Source organism: Xiphias gladius, chromosome 10 (genome assembly GCF_016859285.1).
Source record: "Xiphias gladius isolate SHS-SW01 ecotype Sanya breed wild chromosome 10, ASM1685928v1, whole genome shotgun sequence".
Taxonomy (NCBI): Eukaryota; Metazoa; Chordata; class Actinopteri; order Istiophoriformes; family Xiphiidae; genus Xiphias; species Xiphias gladius.
In genome coordinates this window covers 4571153-4590372 of record NC_053409.1, presented here as the reverse complement: position 1 = coordinate 4590372, position 19220 = coordinate 4571153, and the positions used below count along the sequence as shown (strand labels likewise).

At 39.3% G+C, this 19220-nt stretch overlaps 1 protein-coding gene across 1 annotated transcript in view; it reads right to left on the bottom strand.

Annotated features, from left to right (window-relative positions):
- The window catches only part of eipr1 (EARP complex and GARP complex interacting protein 1), a 71990-nt gene that overhangs the window by 23462 nt on the left and 29308 nt on the right, over positions 1-19220 (bottom strand). Inside the window, exons 5-6 of the mRNA XM_040137433.1 lie at positions 15125-15224; positions 3554-3690 (exon numbers count right to left, since the gene is read on the bottom strand). Of these exons, the coding sequence (XP_039993367.1) occupies positions 3554-3690; positions 15125-15224 (237 nt within the window). The remainder of the gene's footprint in view (positions 1-3553; positions 3691-15124; positions 15225-19220) is intronic.

Here is a 19220-nt window from a genome sequence, read left to right as displayed (position 1 = left end):
TAATATGTTGGAGGAAAATTCAGCAGTTCATTTATTCAGCTCATCGTGTGAAGTAAAAAGACCTCAAATTAGAGCAAGTCATGTTTGGAGTGCTGGAATTTGCTGAAAAAGAATGTTTGTTTTTTTCAACTTTACAGCTTACTTGTAGTAAGGAGAAACAAAAGGTGGAAACTGTATGTTAAGGTATTAAAGGTGGGAGAAAGCATACAGTCACTCTGCATATTAGACAATTTTGATATTTTTGTTAAAGGCCACAGCATTTTGCTCCCTCTACTGGCTGCAGGTGTCTTTTTTCAGACAATAATGTGTGTTTCAGTACACTCTGGTATCATAGATGAGAGTGTGGTCTCTGCTAACAAGCCCTGTGCTGCCGCCATCTCCTTCCCTTTGTGCTGATGGCCAAATCAGCACTGCTGCATCTTACAAAATAGCACAGCAGGAGGAGACTGGCCAAAATGGAGCATGCAGGAACTCTTTAATTTATCAGGTGGCTGACGGGGAGTGATATCAACGATTCAGCTATCTTATCTGGGCTTGTGATGCCTTTCTTGTAAATATATTCTCTCACTCCCCATCTCTCTCTCCCTCACCCGTCACCCCTCTCAACCTCTTTGGCACTTTGTTGTTATCATGGCAGTTGATAGTGAGGTCATTATTATTCCTCTAGCAGAGCCCACACATAGACACATGCTGACCTCACTCATCATGGATCTCAGAAACGCAGGGAACACAAACAAAATACACACAACAAACGTACGCACACACAGCTAGAGGTTGTAAGGTGGATTGTAGATAACCTGCAGTTACAAGGTTAATGTGTAGCACTACAATGCTCCGTGTCAACCAGGAACATTAGTGCTCCACCACCTTGCACTTTATCATGTATTGAAGAGAGGCACACACTTCATTGGATTCATGAACAACCACAGGACTGCAAACAGAATATGTCATAACAAAACAAGGAAATTCATAGAGATTCCCTCTGCCAGTCAGACTATAAACTTGCTTTCATTGCATTTCCACAGGGAACATTATGGTAGATGGATGCTTCTGTCTGTAGATTTGAGATCAAAATCATAGCAATGTGCATTTTTTTTCTTCCTGACTTTAATTTTCATACTAACATCTTGAAAAATATTTCCAATGTTGACAGTAGTATTCTAAGAAAAAGACAAGAATCTAATTTGGTAAATACAGGTTTTGACAAGGAGCTCAGAATATGATTTGATTGCAGTCCTATAGATCATGATTAGGGCTGGGTGTCATCTACATTTTTTAGTTTTTTTTTCCAGTGCCAATACGATACCTGAGTTTTAGTAGCTCACACTGAGGAATGTAAAAAAATTTTTTTCAACATCTTTTTTCTATGTAACAATATAAGCCACACCTTTCAAATGCATGTTTTTTATTTTGTCTTAACATAATCCAGCCGCAAAAGGTCTTTGCCTAATTAAAACAGTCCAAATTTACCAGTATTATCATTTCAATGAGGAAATATCAAAGTCATTTAAGAATCTGACCAAGCATTCAATGCTAGGTCAAGTACTAAGACTTTGCATTACAGGCTATAGACGTTTAATAAGTCTCTGTAAGGTAAAAGTGGCATATGTGTACCCTGTAGTGGGGCCCCACTGTGGACAGTTAGATTTGAGTTTGTGTACAAAGTGATTTGCGCCAAAGTTTCTTTGTGAACCAGAATACTGAAGTGGGTTGACTGGGTCAGTGTCCACAGACTTTGAGCCAATGGGCCTCCAGATGTTTGTAATCATAATTCAGTTTGATACATGAAGCAATTATGGCTTTGGATGGAAAATGTAACATCTGATTCTATTCTCTAATAAGCAAGTTACCAGTAGAGATGTGCCAGTATACTGGTTTTAAAATTTCCCAGGTTGATACATTCTGATGGTTATATCACCACCAAGAATTTCTATTTCATCACCGTGTTCCTCACAATTTTCACATAGCTCTGCTTGCTTAGCAGTTCTATTTATTAGCTACAAGGCAGTGTCTTTCTATTGGTCAAACACAGGCAGAGACACCACAGCAAGACCAGTGAGCCAGGCTCCTTCTCTATCTAGTTCTGGTTTCCCTGTCCATGCTGAAATGCAACATAAGCTAGTTGACCTGGCTAGTTTATGGCCGCTGAGTCGTAACATTTAGTGAGGGAGAGGGCTGCATTTTAGAGAGGAAGAGAAACCTCCCTGCCTTAAAATCATGTAAATTGCATTACTCCTCAGGGGTCATGTTTAGCTTTGTTTTGTTAATATAATGGACATAGTGTGCAGAGGGGCAGGGGACAGTAGCAGGTTTTTAAGAGCCCAAAATAACTGTGGGCCAAAAAACGTAAGATTTTTTTTGGCTCTTTCACAAATATTTACACCCAAAAGAAATCAGAGGCTTATGAAAACATGAATGGGTGCAAAGAATCTAAAAGACAGATGGTGCATTCAAAGAAATTTTCAGTGAACTGTACTTAACATTCAACAACCAACCTGCTTTTTTTCATGGTGTTTTAAGTGTATTTGGTGTTAGTTCTTTTGCAGAGTCAAGCAAGAAGAGCCACAAGAAGAGTAGTCTGAAAATTTGATATTGTCACATCCATTGTCACTGGGGTTCATGTTGCTGAGATTTACTTTTTCTCCATAGCTGATAAATAGCGTAATTTTCCGCTGGCAAAATAGGAGAAATGCCATTAAGCTATCAAGCTAACAAGTACTGAAGGTCGGAAGGATCCTGGCTCTGTTTTTAATACAGTGTACTGTTTTGCTTAATGGTATGACTTAACTCACATCAGTAAAGACTGTTCTGTAAATATGGAAAGTAGAAACTGGTTTAGGAAGGGATGTCACCGAGAGAGGATGGCTGCAACACAGGTTCAGAGCCTACTTACAGTTTCTACATCCTTATCCTTTCATGTTGGACTGAGGGCAGACAGGATGCTACAGTGAGTAAACTATTGCCTCTTGAGGTACAAAGTGGTATTACTAGACAGGATGGGTTGGGGCTAGTTAGCATGCTAACTTCAGTAGATATCTCTGCAACACAATACAGACGTCTCTGACATAATGTCAAATCTGTTATTCCTTCACATTCTGTTGATAATCTTAGTTAATATTTTTAATGTTTTAAACTAAGATACTTACATATTGCCCCCTTAATACTGAATGGCAAAGTTTACAAAACATGCCTCATGTCGTTCTTTTTGAGTTTTCAATCCTTGATGTGACCAAAGCATTACTTTTAAATTCTTCTTCCTGGCACTGGCTTAATGGAAGCTTCAATATTGTTGAGCAGATATGGTCTTATCAACTGGGACATCCATACTTCCTCAGTTTTCCAGAAAAATGATCAATTAGTGAAACAGGAGAAGAGATCTTTATAAAATAAAATCTAAAAAAAAAATCTGAATTTTCCGTTAAATAATGGTTATTTAAAGTATTAATATCAGGATTTGGACAAATGGCGCAGGTTTGAAAAAAGAGAGACTATATGTTTGCAGAAGATATTGGAATATTGTATTTTCAGACTAGCCCCAGCAAACGGAGCTCACCTCATAGTGCGAAGGTCCCAGCCTCGTATGGCCGTGTCATTTGCTGTGGCGAGCTGACTGCAGTTGTGGTGGGGGCTCCACTTTCCTGAGCTGAACTTCAGCTGACCTTTGCCCTCCAGTTTGGCAGTGCTGGAGACCTGGAACAACACAGCACCACCTTCATTAACATCTCTTAGTAGGGACATGAATTTCATCCAAATATCTGTGACTGGTTTAGCTAGTACTGTGCATTCAATCAGCATAATTAGGCATTATTATAAGTAATTTTCTCTGCAGGCCACACTCAAGACTACATTTGTTCAGTATGACTGTAGCAATATTTTGGGTATTACTGGCAAACCAACTACCTGCATATTTATGTCATGCTGAGACATGTACACACTCACTAAAATGTCTTACTTCTACATACCTTGCTATTAATGTCTAACTTAAAATGTGATTTGGTCTGATTCACTTTTTGTTTTAAGACTCACAACTAATTTAAAGGTGCACCAAACAGCAGACAGAAAAAGTTAGCAACTAGTTAATGAACATTAGCCAGATAATTAGACTAAATTGTTTGAAACAACTTGTACAGCTATGTCAGTTTCCTGCATGCTTACTGCCAATTTTCTGTTACTTGTTATGAATGTAGCAAGGTAACTAGCTGGCTCTGTAGGAAGACAACGTGTCAGCTTACTAAGCCTTTTTTGGTTAACTATTTCTCTAACCACAGAAACAGGCATCAGTGGGAACGACAGAATATATGAATCACTGAACAAATCTGAGATGTAGGTAGCAGTTCAAAGGTTTTGGAGCCAGGGTATAGTTATATTTATTTTATTGTATATTTCATAATATAATTTTAAAACATTATGATATAATTTGTAATAGCAGATAGACAGACTAGCAGGTCAACATAGTGGAGCACTGAGCAGCTAAAGAGTCATACTTTTCTCATGAGTTGGTGGAGAGGAAACCAGCGCTAAAAGTGAGTGAATATTTTACTTATATTCATCAGCTGAATAGAAACCCGACTCCAAATGAATGGCAATGTTGCTCCTAGTGTGACCTACACAGCAAGAACACCCAGTGTAGACAATGGGAGATAACAGTATGCACCTGTCTCCTCTGTAACCTGCTACTTAGTCAACATACCCCACTGACCCCTGGCGCTCCTTGGTTCCATGGCATAGATCTACATAGATATGTATAGATCGCTCAGGGTTACTTATGGATCAACTGTGGAGTTGATGTGGAGTTATCTGAGGCCTTTTTAGGCCTCAGATAATTTTACTGATGAGTGCTGAAAGCCTGTTTAGGCTAGTTGAAACTCATTTACATTTATTGTGATGTGCTTCGTATTTCAAGAGAAAGAAGTTTGACAAATTGTCACCAGATACAAAAACTAGAGCAGTTTAGCCGAAAGCAGTCAGGTTAAATTGCAACATTTAAGGCTTTTCAAACAAGATGACATGCTTGTCATTGGATATTTATCAAACCTGCTACATATATTTCACAAGGCAACAATAAAGGTGACATTGATCAAAGTCAAAACACTTCAAGGACTTTGAATTATAAAGCATGTCACTTCATCAGGCTACTTTAAAATTGGAATCTAATTAATTCATCAGGCTGGCTATGGAAACGATTGTCTTTCCCTTAAACTAAGATGGACATAACAATTCTAAAAAGTAGCACCACACTGCTCCATTTTTCTCTGCTCTCTGACTGTTCTCCCATTTCTCTCTTTCTCTCACTCTCGCTCTCCCATCTCTGCCTGTTGGAGCAGGGATCATCGATCGCCCCATCACCGCACAGCTCCCTGGTACACTCATTATTTCAGCTAGAGAAGACAGAGGGAAAGCGAACAAGAGAGACAGACAGGCCAACAGAGCAAAAAAGGAGGGAGGGAGGAAAGCTGAGAAAGAGTAACAGAAGGGATAAAAGGAGGAAGAACAAAGAAGGTAGAAGAAGACAAAAAAGAAAAGGACATGAAGAAAGTTGGCAGAGAATGGGAGACTGATAAAATCAGACAACGAGAGTAGCTGGGTTTCCTCTGTAGCCTTGATGTAAAATTCCATGACTTTTCCATGAATGTTCATGATTAATTCAGAGTGCCTCCATAAAATAAAAATATTCTTGCTTCTTGGTTTATTGAAGAGGTCATTTACGAGATTTTTCTAACATTTTTAATATTGGTTTAGGGTTAAGGTTAGGCATACCAATCAGTTATGGACAAGAGCAAAACAGACATGTTGAAACTTATGTTAAAGACAAAGTGAAATGGCAGTTAGAGCATCTTGAGAACACTCATATACTTGTTTTTAACTGTGCATGATAGCTGACCCTACATATCCTGTGTTTTTTGGAGCACTGGTTGTAAGTGTGATTGAGAATAAGCTCAACACAATCAAGCACATGAATGCTGGGGCAGTATTTCAACAGCAGACAGTGTTTAAATACAATCCTGCAGACTGGTATTGACATCTTTTCTGATTTTTGTAGGTGGACCAGCTATCAGCCATGACATGACAATCCACATTAAATAAAGTTTCTACATAAAAGTAGTGTTTCCGCTACCAGTTACATTCAAATCTCTGACCCAAGATGTGCTTATACTCTTACCCATGACTGAAGTCAACTGCAGTTTTACACCATTCCACCACAACATTAAAACCGGTAATTAGTTTTAATGTTGTGGCTAATCAGTATATGTCTGGACTCTCTCTCAGTGGCTGTAACTGTTATATATGTGTTTGTTCTGCTTGTGATCAATTCAGTGCATGTGTGTGTTTGTGTTTGTCAGTCCCCTGTGCAACGATCCCAGTGTGAGGTTGAGTAGGACCAGGGAGATGAGTGGGTTGTTGATCCTGTCCTTTGAAACAGACAGTGGACAACACATAAATCCTGTATTGAGGGAGAAGGATAGAGGTGGAAAGTAATGCACAGGAAAGGAATATAATGGGAAAGGGAATATGGAGGGAGAGACTGAATGAGCAATGGAGGGCCCTGCTGATTGGAAAGATGGAGATTAGGAAAGAGGAAAGGGGGGAGATTTGGATACAGAAAAAGAGCTGACTTGATGAGGAGAAACAGAATGAAAAAGAGGAGAAAGAATTTGGCAACCAGGAAAAATTCCTTCAGTGCTGATGAGAACGCTAATCTCCTTCCCTCCCTCCTCCCTCCTTTCATCCAACTCTCCTCTCTCCCATTCCCTCTATCTGTCAGAGGGTGATGTGTTCATCTGAAGCTATGCCCAGCTGCAGTGTGGATGTGTCTCTCTCTCAAGGGCCTGCCCTGGATTTGTGTGTGTGTGTTCTGTGTGGGTGTTTTTGTGAGTTTGTGTATGCATATATAAGAGAGGATCATGTGCATAAGCATACCATTGTGCATTTTTTGAAGTAAGATGTGTGTGTGTGTGTCCATGTTTCATTAATTAGAATCGCTGGTGGAACATCTCTGCCCGCTCACGGCACAACCACACAACTTGTCCTGCGCATCTGCTCTCTCTCACACACACACACACACACACACACACACACACACACACACACACAGACAGACACACATACACACAGTCTAGAGAAAGCATAACTGCATGGAGATTTGACAGATAGCTTTGCATTAGTGCTGCTTGCATCCTAAATGAATGCATCCCCTAGTGTGTTGTGTGCTGCCTTGTTAGGGCCCCTAATTTAGTTAGTGCACTAATAAAGCTGGGAACCTGGGATGCACGAAGCTCAGGCTTTTCTGTTGTACCACTAGCATAGCCGCAGAGAGGGAGACTCCTACTCCAGGCCTCCAACTGATAATAGAGCTTGCTGAGCTTCTGTTCAGTCTAGGGAAAGTAAGGGAACTTGATCCATTCTGCGTTTGACAGCTTGTTGCATTCTTGTTTTAATATTCTTTGCAATAGATAGTGCTCTTGAGTTGATCTTCCCCATAAAAGCTCAGATAAAATGGAAACCCAACTGTGTCTGTTGAGAAAAATATTCAAGACACTGAAATTACAAAAAGCATTTTCCAAAAGGTTGTCCTGTGTGCTGTTTAAATCGGGGGGGGCAAAGACATTTTTGTTCATTGGCCACATACAGCCCAACTTGATCTCAAGTGGGCCAGACCAGTAAAACCATTGCATAACAACCTATAAATAACAACACTTCCACATTTTTAAGTTTATTAGTGTAAAGAAGTACTAATACATTCTGAAAACTTTCACATTTAATGAAGCATCCATTTACAAAACAAACAATAAACATCCTGAGATGTCTCGTGAAGAATAAGAGCAATTTCAATAAGTAGTCATTGTTTTTCAGTCCGCCCCAACCCTTTCCTGCGCGCCAACGAGAGTTGAAAATGTCATTAGCTGTTGTGGTGTATGTCATTGGCACCACTTACAGAAACTCCTCTGTGGCAGTCAGAGTCTCATCAACACCACACTGATGAATATGGCTACATCTGTAAAGTCTGTGCTCTCATCAATTACAACCAAAAATGCAACAAATTACTTAACTTTGTCCTTAATTTGGCTGTCCGAATCTTAAGCAAGATCCAAAATCCTATCTGCCAAAGAGTTTCTTGGCAGACTGATGTTGGCAAAAGCCTGTAGCTTGTTGGGGCATATTATTTCTGCAGTCTTCAGCATGCATGTCTTCACTCACTGTCTTCACAAGCAATAAGGTAGCTAGCTTTCAAAGTTACATCGCTGATCTCTTGGCTATGACTAAAAACAAACTACTATTTTTCACAATGATGAATTGGATAGTGGCGCCGAATATTATATTCCTTGAGCAATGAAAGGTGCTGTGAACACACCAAGCACACTGGCTTCCCATTTACCTCTGTGAATAAATGGGAACTGGTCCATTTTTCCTGGAAATCCCGGCACTCTTTGTCCATTTTTCAGGAGCAGCTCACACGAACAGTAGCCTACACTTGACAGTGTCTCACTAGCCTGCCTGCGGGATCTATCATAGGACCTGCTACTCTTATTAAGGACAGTGCAACACACAGTGGACAAATCAGGAATAGCAGTGCATTTTACTGAAAAATTGGCATCGTTAACGACATCTCTGCAATTTTCGCACTTTGCAAAGTCATCCAGAGGGCCGGAATGGACCCTTTGGCGGGCCTTTTCTGGCTCGCGGGCTTTATGTTTTACAGAAATGGTTTAAATTGTCCACCAGATGTGGTTGGCCATATTGCTGGCCAGCGGAAGAATGTGATGTATGAATTTCAGAACTTCAAAGTGTGTGCTGACTAAATGCAATACAAATTTTACAAGTGGTACATTTGCATATAAACTCAACGCAAAGACATAACTAGACACACAATGCTCTGGGTGGCACAAATCGAGGTTACATCAGCACAAGTTAAAAATCATTCAACTTGAGCAAAAACTCTGTACCTATCCAAAGGCTTTACGCCACAGAATCACAGCAAAAGCACACTCTGCACACACACAGCTGGTGTCTGTACAGTTTGTGCATTGGCTGGTTGTGGCAAATAAACACAGATTGCAAAACAGCCCACAAATTAACAAAGTGAGGCGAATATTAGGTTTGGGTTCAATCTGTGTTCATGAGTTAAATTTATATTAAGTTTTGTGATTGTGAAGAAATGGATATATTCTTACGTGTACCATTACACTGTTCTAATAAAGACTGTAAAGCTTTCACCTCTTTTGCCATCTTTTGATTGCTGTTACAGTAAGCTCATTACTGTCAGTGAAAACTCAACACTTCCTGCACAGATGTAAACTAGGTTGGCAAGTTTACATACATCAGTCAACTATAACTGACCACAGGATCAAATGCTAGACTGACTTTATGAATAGCATGCTGAGAATATTACACAGCAGTCAGCCAAACATCTAGCTAATTGTATTAGATGATAGTCGTAGTAGGCCACTTATGATTTCATTTACTTACTTGTGCCAAGCAAATGTAAACCGTATTCAAAACATCCATTCTCAGGAAAAGTCGCAGTGCAGGCAGAGTTCAAGCTCATCCACTAGACTAGGCTACGAAAACGTAGCTAAGCAAGCTTTAATTTTCTGCAGGCATTGTGGTTGCAGCTCAAGTTGTCCAAGTTTAATAGCCTGGCTTTTTAATATTTCTTTACAAATATATCACAAACTAGACTGGCACTCAGCAGAGCGCAGATCTCCACCATGCTAGAAAATGCTCTATCTTGCAATGTTAAGGGAAGTTATAAAAAATTCCTGCCCTGGATCTGCCCCTTTCACCACATCTGTACCAAAATTTAATGAGTCCTTCCCAGTCCCTCCATCAAGTTTGGTGCAAATCAGTTCAGTAGTTTTTGTGTAATCCTGGTGACAAATGAAAAAACTAACAGACAAACAAACCAACAGACACGGGTAAAAACACAACCTCCTAGGCAGAGGTAATAAAGAAACCAGAGTGAAAGAAATTATGTTTTGCTGCCTTTTCATCTTTACTAGTTAATGTTAGCTAGGTTGAAAAAATAATTTAATTCACTGTGCCACTCAAAGGCAACCAGCAGCTACTGGCAACTTTTAAGGTGGAATGTTTTCTTGTGTGTTATTCAATGCATGAATTGACGTTGTGAATCAATCAATGCCTTAAATGTCAGTATGACAAATTTGACCATTACATTTGTTTTTATTGGCTCTCTTGCATGACATATGCTTTAGTTATGATTGGATCTTCAAGCATTTAAAAAAATGTTATGAATTTCAACTTGAATATGCAAACTGCGAATATTCTATTTCCTTTCTTGGAGAAAAAAAGTGGCAGAGCGCTGTTTTGGTGCACTCCAGCAGTACTACGGCTATGCTCAAAGCTGCAGATGGTTGTGTATGACATGAAAGTGCTGCGTTTATAGAAATAGTGCTGCGGAAATTTACTATTTAAGCTATTAGAGTTCAGGTAACTCCACCTATTTGAATGTTTTTTTTTTTTACCAAGCCCTTACAGTAAGGGCTAACCCGCTTTTGTTTGTTCATGCCGCCCTTGCCAAAGGCTTTTATTTGAGAATTTAGAACATGCTGTTTTTACCCCTAAATATAACAGCCATCTTTTAATGTCCCTGTTCCCTGTACTATGGTAGTTTGTGTTTTGGTTGGAGAAAGGCCTGGAGTCTGGACAAGTGTTGTTTTTTGCATTCCACGTACTTTTTTGGCACACTACATTGACATTTTCCCTGATGATGATTGATTAATGTTGATTAAACAAATCATCAATCAGCAAATTTTTGCATATCATAATTACATACGTACTTTCAGTAAACAAATACAATTAGTTCTGTAAGTATTTGGACAGTGGCACAATTTTTGTAATTTTGCCTCTGTACACCACCACAGTGGATATGAAACAAAGCGATCCAGATGTGACTGAAGTGTAGACTTTAAGCTTTAATTTAAGGGGTTTAACAAAAATATTGCATTAACTGTTTAGGAATTACAGCCATTTTATACATAGTCCCTTATTTTCAAGAGCTCAAAAGTAATTGGACAAACCAGTTATGATAATAAATACAAGGATTATTTTTAATACTTGGAGGAAAATCCTTTGCAGTCAATGCATGATGTCTGGAACACATCAGCATCACGAAATATTGAGTTTCCTCCTTTGAGATGCTTTGCCAGGCTTTTACTGCAGCCACCTTCAGTTGCTGCTTGTTTGTAGGTCTTTCTGCTCTCAGTTTTGTCTTTAAGTAAGTGAAAAGCATGCTCAGTAGGGTTGAGGTCAGGTGACTGACTTGGCCATTGAAGAATATTCCAGTTCTTTGTCTTGAGAAGCACTTGGGTTGCTTTCACAGTACTTTTGGGTTATTATCCATCTGTACTGTGAAGCACCGTCCTATCAGTTTTGCAGCATTTGGCTGAATCTGAGCAGATAGTATAGGCCGATACACTTCAGAATTCACCTGCTACTTCTATCAGCAGTCACATCATCACTAAACACCAGTGACCCAGTTCCATTGGCAGCCATACATGCCCATACCATAACATCGCTTCCACCATGTTTGACACATGATGTGGTAAGCTTTGGATCATGAGTCGTTCCTTTCCTTCTCCGTGCTCTTCTCGTCCCATCATTCTGGTACAAGTTAATCTTGGTTAATCTTTCCAAAGAATCTTGTTCCAGAACTGGGCAGGCTTCTTTAAATGTTTTCCGACAAAGTCTAATCTGGCCTTTCTGTTCTTGAATGTTACCATTGGTTTGTTTACATCTTGTGGTAAACCCTCTGTTTTTACACCCATGAAGGTGTCTCTTGATTGTGGCCTTTGACGTAAATACGCCTACCTGTGCGAGAATGTTCTTGACCTGTCTAGATGTTGTGAAAGCGTTTTTCTTTAACAAGGAAATAATTCTGTGATCATCCGCTTTAATTGTTTACTGTGATCTTCCAGGCTTTTTGGTGTTGCTGAGCTCACTACTGCATTCCTTCTTTTTAAGAACATACCAAATTGTTGGTTTGGCCATTCCTAAAGTTATTGCATTCTGTCTGATAGGTTTTTGTTTTTTCATTCTAATGATGGCCTCCTTCATTTGCATCAACACCTCTTGGGACCACATATTGACAGTTCCCATGAATAGCTACCAAATGCAAATTCAATACTTTGAATCAACTCCAGATTTTTTATCTGCTTAATTTGTAATGAAATAACGATGGAACAGGCCACACCTGGCCGTGACACTGATTTTCAGTCAATCATCAAATTAGTTTTGAGCCTCTGAAATTGAGTGACTAAGTATAAAAATGGCTGTAATTCCTAAACGTTTTATGTAATATTTTTGTTAAACCCCTTGAATTAAAGCTGAAAGTCTACACTTCAATCACATCTTGATAGCTTCATTTCAAATCCATTGTGGTGGTGTACAAAGGCACAATTATGAAAATTGTGTCACTTTCCAAATACTTATGGACCTAACTGTATATTTACCGAGCACTTTATTAGGAACACCATACTAATACTGGGTAGGGCCCTCTAAACAGCCTCAGTTCTTCATGGCATGGATTCCACAAGATGTTGGAAACATTCCTTAAGAATCCAGTCCATGTTGAAATGATTGCATCCATCATTTCTGCAGATCTGTCAGCTGCACATTCATGCACATTCAAAGTCTCCCCTTCTACTGCATCTCAAAGGTGTTCCATTGGATTCAGATCTGGTTACTAGGGAGGCCAATGAAGTACACTGAACTTATTGTCATGTTCATGAAACCAGTTTGAGATGACTTTTCTTTTTGACATGGTGCATTATCATGTTGGAAGTAGCCATTAGAAGATGGTAAATTGTGGCCATAAAGGGATGCACATTGTTAGCAACAATACCAAGATAGGCTGTGGCATTCAAACTATGACTGATTGGTATTAAGGGGCTTAAAGTGTACCAAGAAAACATTCCCACACCATTACACCACAACTGCCTGTCTGGACTGTTGACACAAGGCAGGTTGGGTCCACGGATTCTTGCAGTTGATGCCAAATTCTGACCCTACCATATGCATCCCTCAGCAGAAATTCTGATTTATCAGAGCAGCCTACATTGTTCCAGTCTTTAACTGTCCAGTTTTGGTCATTCTATGCCCACTGCAGGCTCAGATTTCTGTCCTTGGCTGACTGGAACCAAACATGGTCTTCTGCTGTTTTAGCCCATCTGCCTCAAGGTTTGACATGCTGTGCATTCTGAGATGGTTTTCTGCTCACCACAGTTATAAAGAGTGGTTATCTGAGGTACTGCAGCCTTTCTATCAGCTCCAAGCAGTTTGGCCATTCTCCTCTGAAATTTCATATCTACAAGGTGTTTCCATCCACAGATGCTCACTGGTTGTTTTTTGTTTTCAACACCATTCTGTGTAAACACTGTTGTGTTTGAAAATCCCAGGAGATCAGCAGTTTCAGAAATACTGCCTGTCTGGCACAAACAAAAATGCCACAGTCAAAGTCACTGAGATCACATTTTTCCCCCTCATTCTGATGTTTGATGTTAACGTTAACTGAAGCTCCTGATCTGTATCTGCATGATCTCCTGCACTGAACTGCTGCCACATGATTGGCTGATTGGATAAATGCATTAATAAGCAGGTACAGCTGTTCCTAATAAGTGCTTGGTGAGTGTATATGAGTCAATGGAAAAACAATCAGTCATTATTGAGGTACATTCCATTATAGTGCCCCAATAAAAAATGTAAATAATGTAAAACTTGACTCCGTACATTTTGAATGGGTTTTACCTAACCAGATTTTTCACCTCAGTGTGAATATGCAGTGCATATATATGCAGTAACATGTTTGAAGATGTTTGATTCGTAAATGTAAAATTCATTACTGTAATGTATGTAGGAATTATGTAAAATATGCATCCCTATCAAGGATTCTTTGAGATGCTCAACATATAATATACTGTATATAAATAGAGTACAGCCGAAATGGTTTTCCCAGTTTGATTTGGTAGAATTTCACTTGCCTGCACAGAACCCTGACCCCAACTGGGAAATACCATGTCCATTTTGCGCATTCCTGTGTTACCACTGCATCTGAAGAACAGTGAAGATTAGGCCAATTAGAGCAGTGAGAGATTTAAAAACATAAAAGAAAGTAATCACAAACAAATCAAATAACGTTTTATTTTTCTCCTTCACTTGCTCCTTGTTTCTGCGCTTTCAGCTTGTTCAAACACTCTCTATCTGTATCCCGCTCTTTTTTCAAACTAGTTGGGAAGCTGACGAAACAACTTTTTTTAACCTTAATAAACAACAAGAAATGCATGTCCCTCAACTTGTCCCTCGCTATGTTCAACCCTGCAAATTCCACCATGATAGTTCCTAAACCACCTAAAAGTACTAACTCAGGAGCAGGGTTTTTTGGCACTAAGAACTATCATACAGGCATTAAGTTCAGTCCCTGGGTCCTCTGATTGAAACGCAGGTAAAATTTCTTAGTTCCTTAAAAGGTTCTTGGTCCCCTGGGAAAGTTCCTTGGTGGAAATGACTACTTGCAGCATATTAATGGTTTTAGAATGAATGCCCATGATTTTTGAATGATATGTTCAACTACCACATTTGGGTATAATGTTCCAAGGGTCACATACATTTGGCCATGTAGTGCAGTTTCCATATGTTTTATGTGAAGCGCAATGTATAACACCGGCAACACTACTTCAGTGAACTCTGAAAACAGATACAGTGTAATACTTTTCCTATACTTATTAAATAAGAATATTAGTATTACGGTGTGAGAGACTTGACCAGAATAAGTGTAACAGCTTAGAAACTGACCAGAGACTGTACGTGTGTGTACGTTTGTTTGTGTGTGTGTACGTTTGTTTGTGTGTGTGTGTGTGTGTGTGTGTGTGTGTGTGTGTGTGTGTGTGTGTGTGTGTGTGTGTGTGTGTGTGTGTGTGTGTGTGTGTGTCTAGGTGCGCAAGTGTTTGAGACAAAATGAATTGTGGACACGGATGTTTCAGTCTGATAACACCAAGATGATATGGTGGTTAATGAGTTAACTATTGTGTGATATGGTGTGTGTGCCTATGTACTGTAGTACTATGTACTGTAGTTTACAGTGTGTGCGTGCACATGCATGTGTGTGTCTTACCGTGGCCTGTGTGGAGCTCTCCTGCAGGTCCCAGAGTAGTAAATGGTTATCAGCCAATGAAATCACATGCTTGCCGTCACCCATGGGCTCCCACAGCACACTGTAAACACACACACACAAACACACAAACACACACACACACACACACACACACACACACACACACACACACACACACACACACACACACACACACACACACACACACACACACAGAGTCAATTAGAATCCAGATGTTGGTCAAGCATACATACAGACTAATCATGATGCAGATATAGGGGAATGAAGCTTATTGGTCAGATATCACATGCCTACTAAATACAGCAAGGCTTAACTGACTTCAAACATCTGTATACATTTCCAGATCATTTTTTGGGAATGCTTGAAGATTTATGGATTCATGTATCCTGCATGTATAGTATCAAAAAGGAGATTATAACAATTATAAAATGTTAAGCATTTTACAGGTTAAAGGTTAAGGATGGTTCTTCTATATTTTTCCTATTATCACCAAATTCCATTAAAGACTAAAACCAAAACAATAGGGTAGTCTGTCTCTCGATACTTTCAGACTTCCCTACCTTGTTTGTGACACAGGTGACAAATAAATGGTCAGGTATTTAAAAAAAGGCTCAGTAATTTTCTACAACAGCTGGGCACTAAGGTGTTGAGCAAATTTTACTCAAACTCATTTCCAGCAGCAGGACACATGCATGTTGGATTAATTTAAAAATAAATAAACTACTGTGGCCATGTTCATGGTAATGAAGGAACATGTCACCCCCTGCAACAGTGTGTCACGATCTGCCCCTGAGTGAGTTCATTTGTGCGTCGTGTTTTATTTTGAAATCTATTACCTTGTGTGTATGTTGACTGTTTGGCTTCCTGCCGTAGTGTGTTTCCTGCCTTTGTGATTCCCTGCCCCACCCAAATTACCCTCGCCTCCCTGGAGTATTTAGCCTGTGTTCCCCTCACTCCTCTCAGTTCATCTGTGTGTTATTTCTTGTGTTCTTCATGTGCTGTTTTGTTCCTGGTTGTGTTCCTCAAGTTTGTTTCTCCCTATTGCCTGCTTACCTGGATATCTGCCTGCTACCGTGTTCACCCATCTGACTGTAAGCCTATTATTTCCATCATTAAAGTACCTTCATTGCATCTACCTGCTTTCATACACGTCTGTGTTTCAGTCCTCCCTGCCTGGGCCATGACAAAGTGTGTTTCATTCATGTCTTTTTAATAGTTTTTGGTAAACAATGTGGCACAGAAGAATAAGATATAATGCATTTGGAAATTATTCAGACCTCTTCGCTTTTTCACATTGTTATGTTGCAGCTTTATGCTAAAATGGGAGAAACTTCCAGAAAGTCAACCATCACTGCAACATTCCACCAATCTGGGTTTTATGGCAGAGTGGCCAGGAAAGCCTATTCTCAGTGAAAGTTTGCAAAAAAAAGCACAATAAAGGTTTTTCAGACTGTGAGAAACAAGATTCTCTAGTCTGATGAAACCAATACCAAACTTGTTGGCCTCAATTCTAAGCGTAATGTCTGGAGGAAACCTGACATGATGCTTAGATTTGGTTGGCCTGCTGGAAGTTTCTCCCATCTCCACACAAGATTTCTGGAGCTCAGCCAGAGTGACCACTGGGTTCTTGGTTACTTTGACCCCAATTGCTCAGTTTGGCCAGGTGGCCAGCACTAGGAAGAGTCCTGGTTGTTCCAAACTTCTTCCACTGAAGTATCATGGAGACCACTGTGCTCTTGGGAATCTTCAATGAAGCAGAAATGTTTTTGTAGCCTTCCCCAGATCTGTGCCTCAACACAACCTTTTCTCTGAGCTCTGCAGGCAGTTCCTTTGACCTTATGGCTTGGTTTTTACTCTGATATGCATTGTCAGCTGTGAGACCTTATATAGACCAGTTTGTGCCTGTCCAATCAACTGAATTTACCACATTTACCATCCAAGGTGTAGAAACATCTCAAAGATGATAACAAGAAATGGGAGGCACCTGAGTTTAAAAGTGTCATAGCAAAGGGTCTGAATGCTTATATCAATGTGATAATTTCATTTTTCCTTTTAAATAAATTTACAGAAATTTCTTAAATTCTGTTTGTCATTATGGGGTATTGAGTGTAGATTGAGGGTTTTTGTTTTTTTTTAGCATGAGGCTGCAACATAACAAAATGAAAATAAAAGTGAAAAGGTCTTAATACTTTCCAAATGCACTGTATATCGGGCTTTGGATACATACACTATACTTTGTCAGTAAGATATATTCATTGTTGGCTTTGGTTTTTTTCATCAGATTTGTTGAAGATTATCAAAAGAGACTGAAAGTCTATAGCCATGCTGGCGGCTCTGTGAGGCTGTACTCAGGCACAACAGTGCTTTGAACTAAATGCTAATGTCAGCATGCTAATATGCTCACAATGACGATAGTACCATGCTGATGTTAATCAGGTATTATGTTTACCATGTTTACTATCTTAGTTAAGCGTGTTAGCAGGCTAGCATTTGCTAATTAGCACTAAACATAAAGTACAGCTGAGAATGACGCAACTGTCATTTTTTTTTTATAGTTTATTCTAGCTTACCATAGCTAGCCGAGCTCTGTCCATTTTTTTTTTAATGCCTGTTAACACTCCAAAGCTGACTTATTAACACACTGTAGAACAATGTATCGCATTAATTTAACCCATACATAAAAATAAATGTAAAAATTACAATTTGTGGATTCTCAGTGAGTTATGTCCTGGAACTATTTCTTAGGGAACAAATACTGGGTGTAGTGACTGTGTGCAGCTTCCTAAAGTCTTGTTGTCAGAGTGAGGCTACCATGTTTGGTGTCACTGCACTTGTATAGCAACCAAAGCCAAAACCTGTGCTCACTGACTGTATCTAGCAACCTGTGCTATACCCAGATATGCTGCACAAACGTACTGGGATTTTGATATTGATCATCTCATTTCACTCTCAGAAAAAAAAGCAAAAAAGGATATTTACCGAAATGTTTTATTATTCCTGGATGACTTCCTGAAAGTCAGATTTTTCAGTATTTCTATATCTTCCCCTAGTTCTCTATAAATGTCTAATTTTGTATGACTCCAAATACATTTCGTTTGTTACTATTCAATCCTTTCCCATTTAGTGAGCCTCTGTAAGCCAGACTGTGGAGTCAGTGTAATCACCAGCCAGAGGACGCTGTGTAGTTGTGTTTCTTATGTTACATGATTTCAGCATAATAAAGTTCTGCAAAAAATGTGTGAATTATGTGTCATTACTTTGCCAAGAAATTGACAATAGCATAAAACTGAGTAATTACTGGCAAATCTAGCAGCTCAATTCTGTCAATCTAGTGTTTAAACACAATAGTGGGATACACGGTTTTCTCACTGTTGTTAAAGAAGTGGTAGCTTTAACTGCATAACTGCTTTGATTCCTTTCTACATACTACTTTCTGCACAGTATAGATTCCGCACTGAATGCCTCTTTGAGTTTTGATTCTCCACTTTGCTTTACTTTAAGTATGTGTTCTGTGCACAAACCTTAGGGACCTAACCATACATGACGTGCTGGAACTCAAATTGATGATTTAAAATTCCCTTGGTGTTAATTGGATCATTTGTATGCTCTTGTTGTTTGTTCTTAGTTTGGATAGGTTTAGCAGCTAAATGTAGGCAGACACAACTATATGGTATAATAAAGAGGACAAAACCCAGTCAGAAAGCATTGCTTTTAACTTTGAGTTGTATCGACTTCAAAAGCAATATGTCAGAGCAGTCCGAGAACCGGCAATAAGTTAAACATAACCTTGGCCTGGAAAAGCTGCTATATGCTTGTTAAGGTTTCAATTTAGTTTGACTTTTCTGCAAATGGAAAAAAAAAATCTGTGTCTAATCTGGGTTAAAGGAAGTAAAATGTCAGGGAGGTGCGGACGTGAGTCCGTCACAGCTCGAAAGTTGCTGTCATTACAGGTTTACAAAATTATGCCATTTATTTAAAGAGTTCATCAATTAGACAACTCCATTTCCTTGGACTCATTTGTCAATTTTAAGTGGCAGCGAAAATGTCAGTGTTTCACAGAGAGCGTGTGTCATAG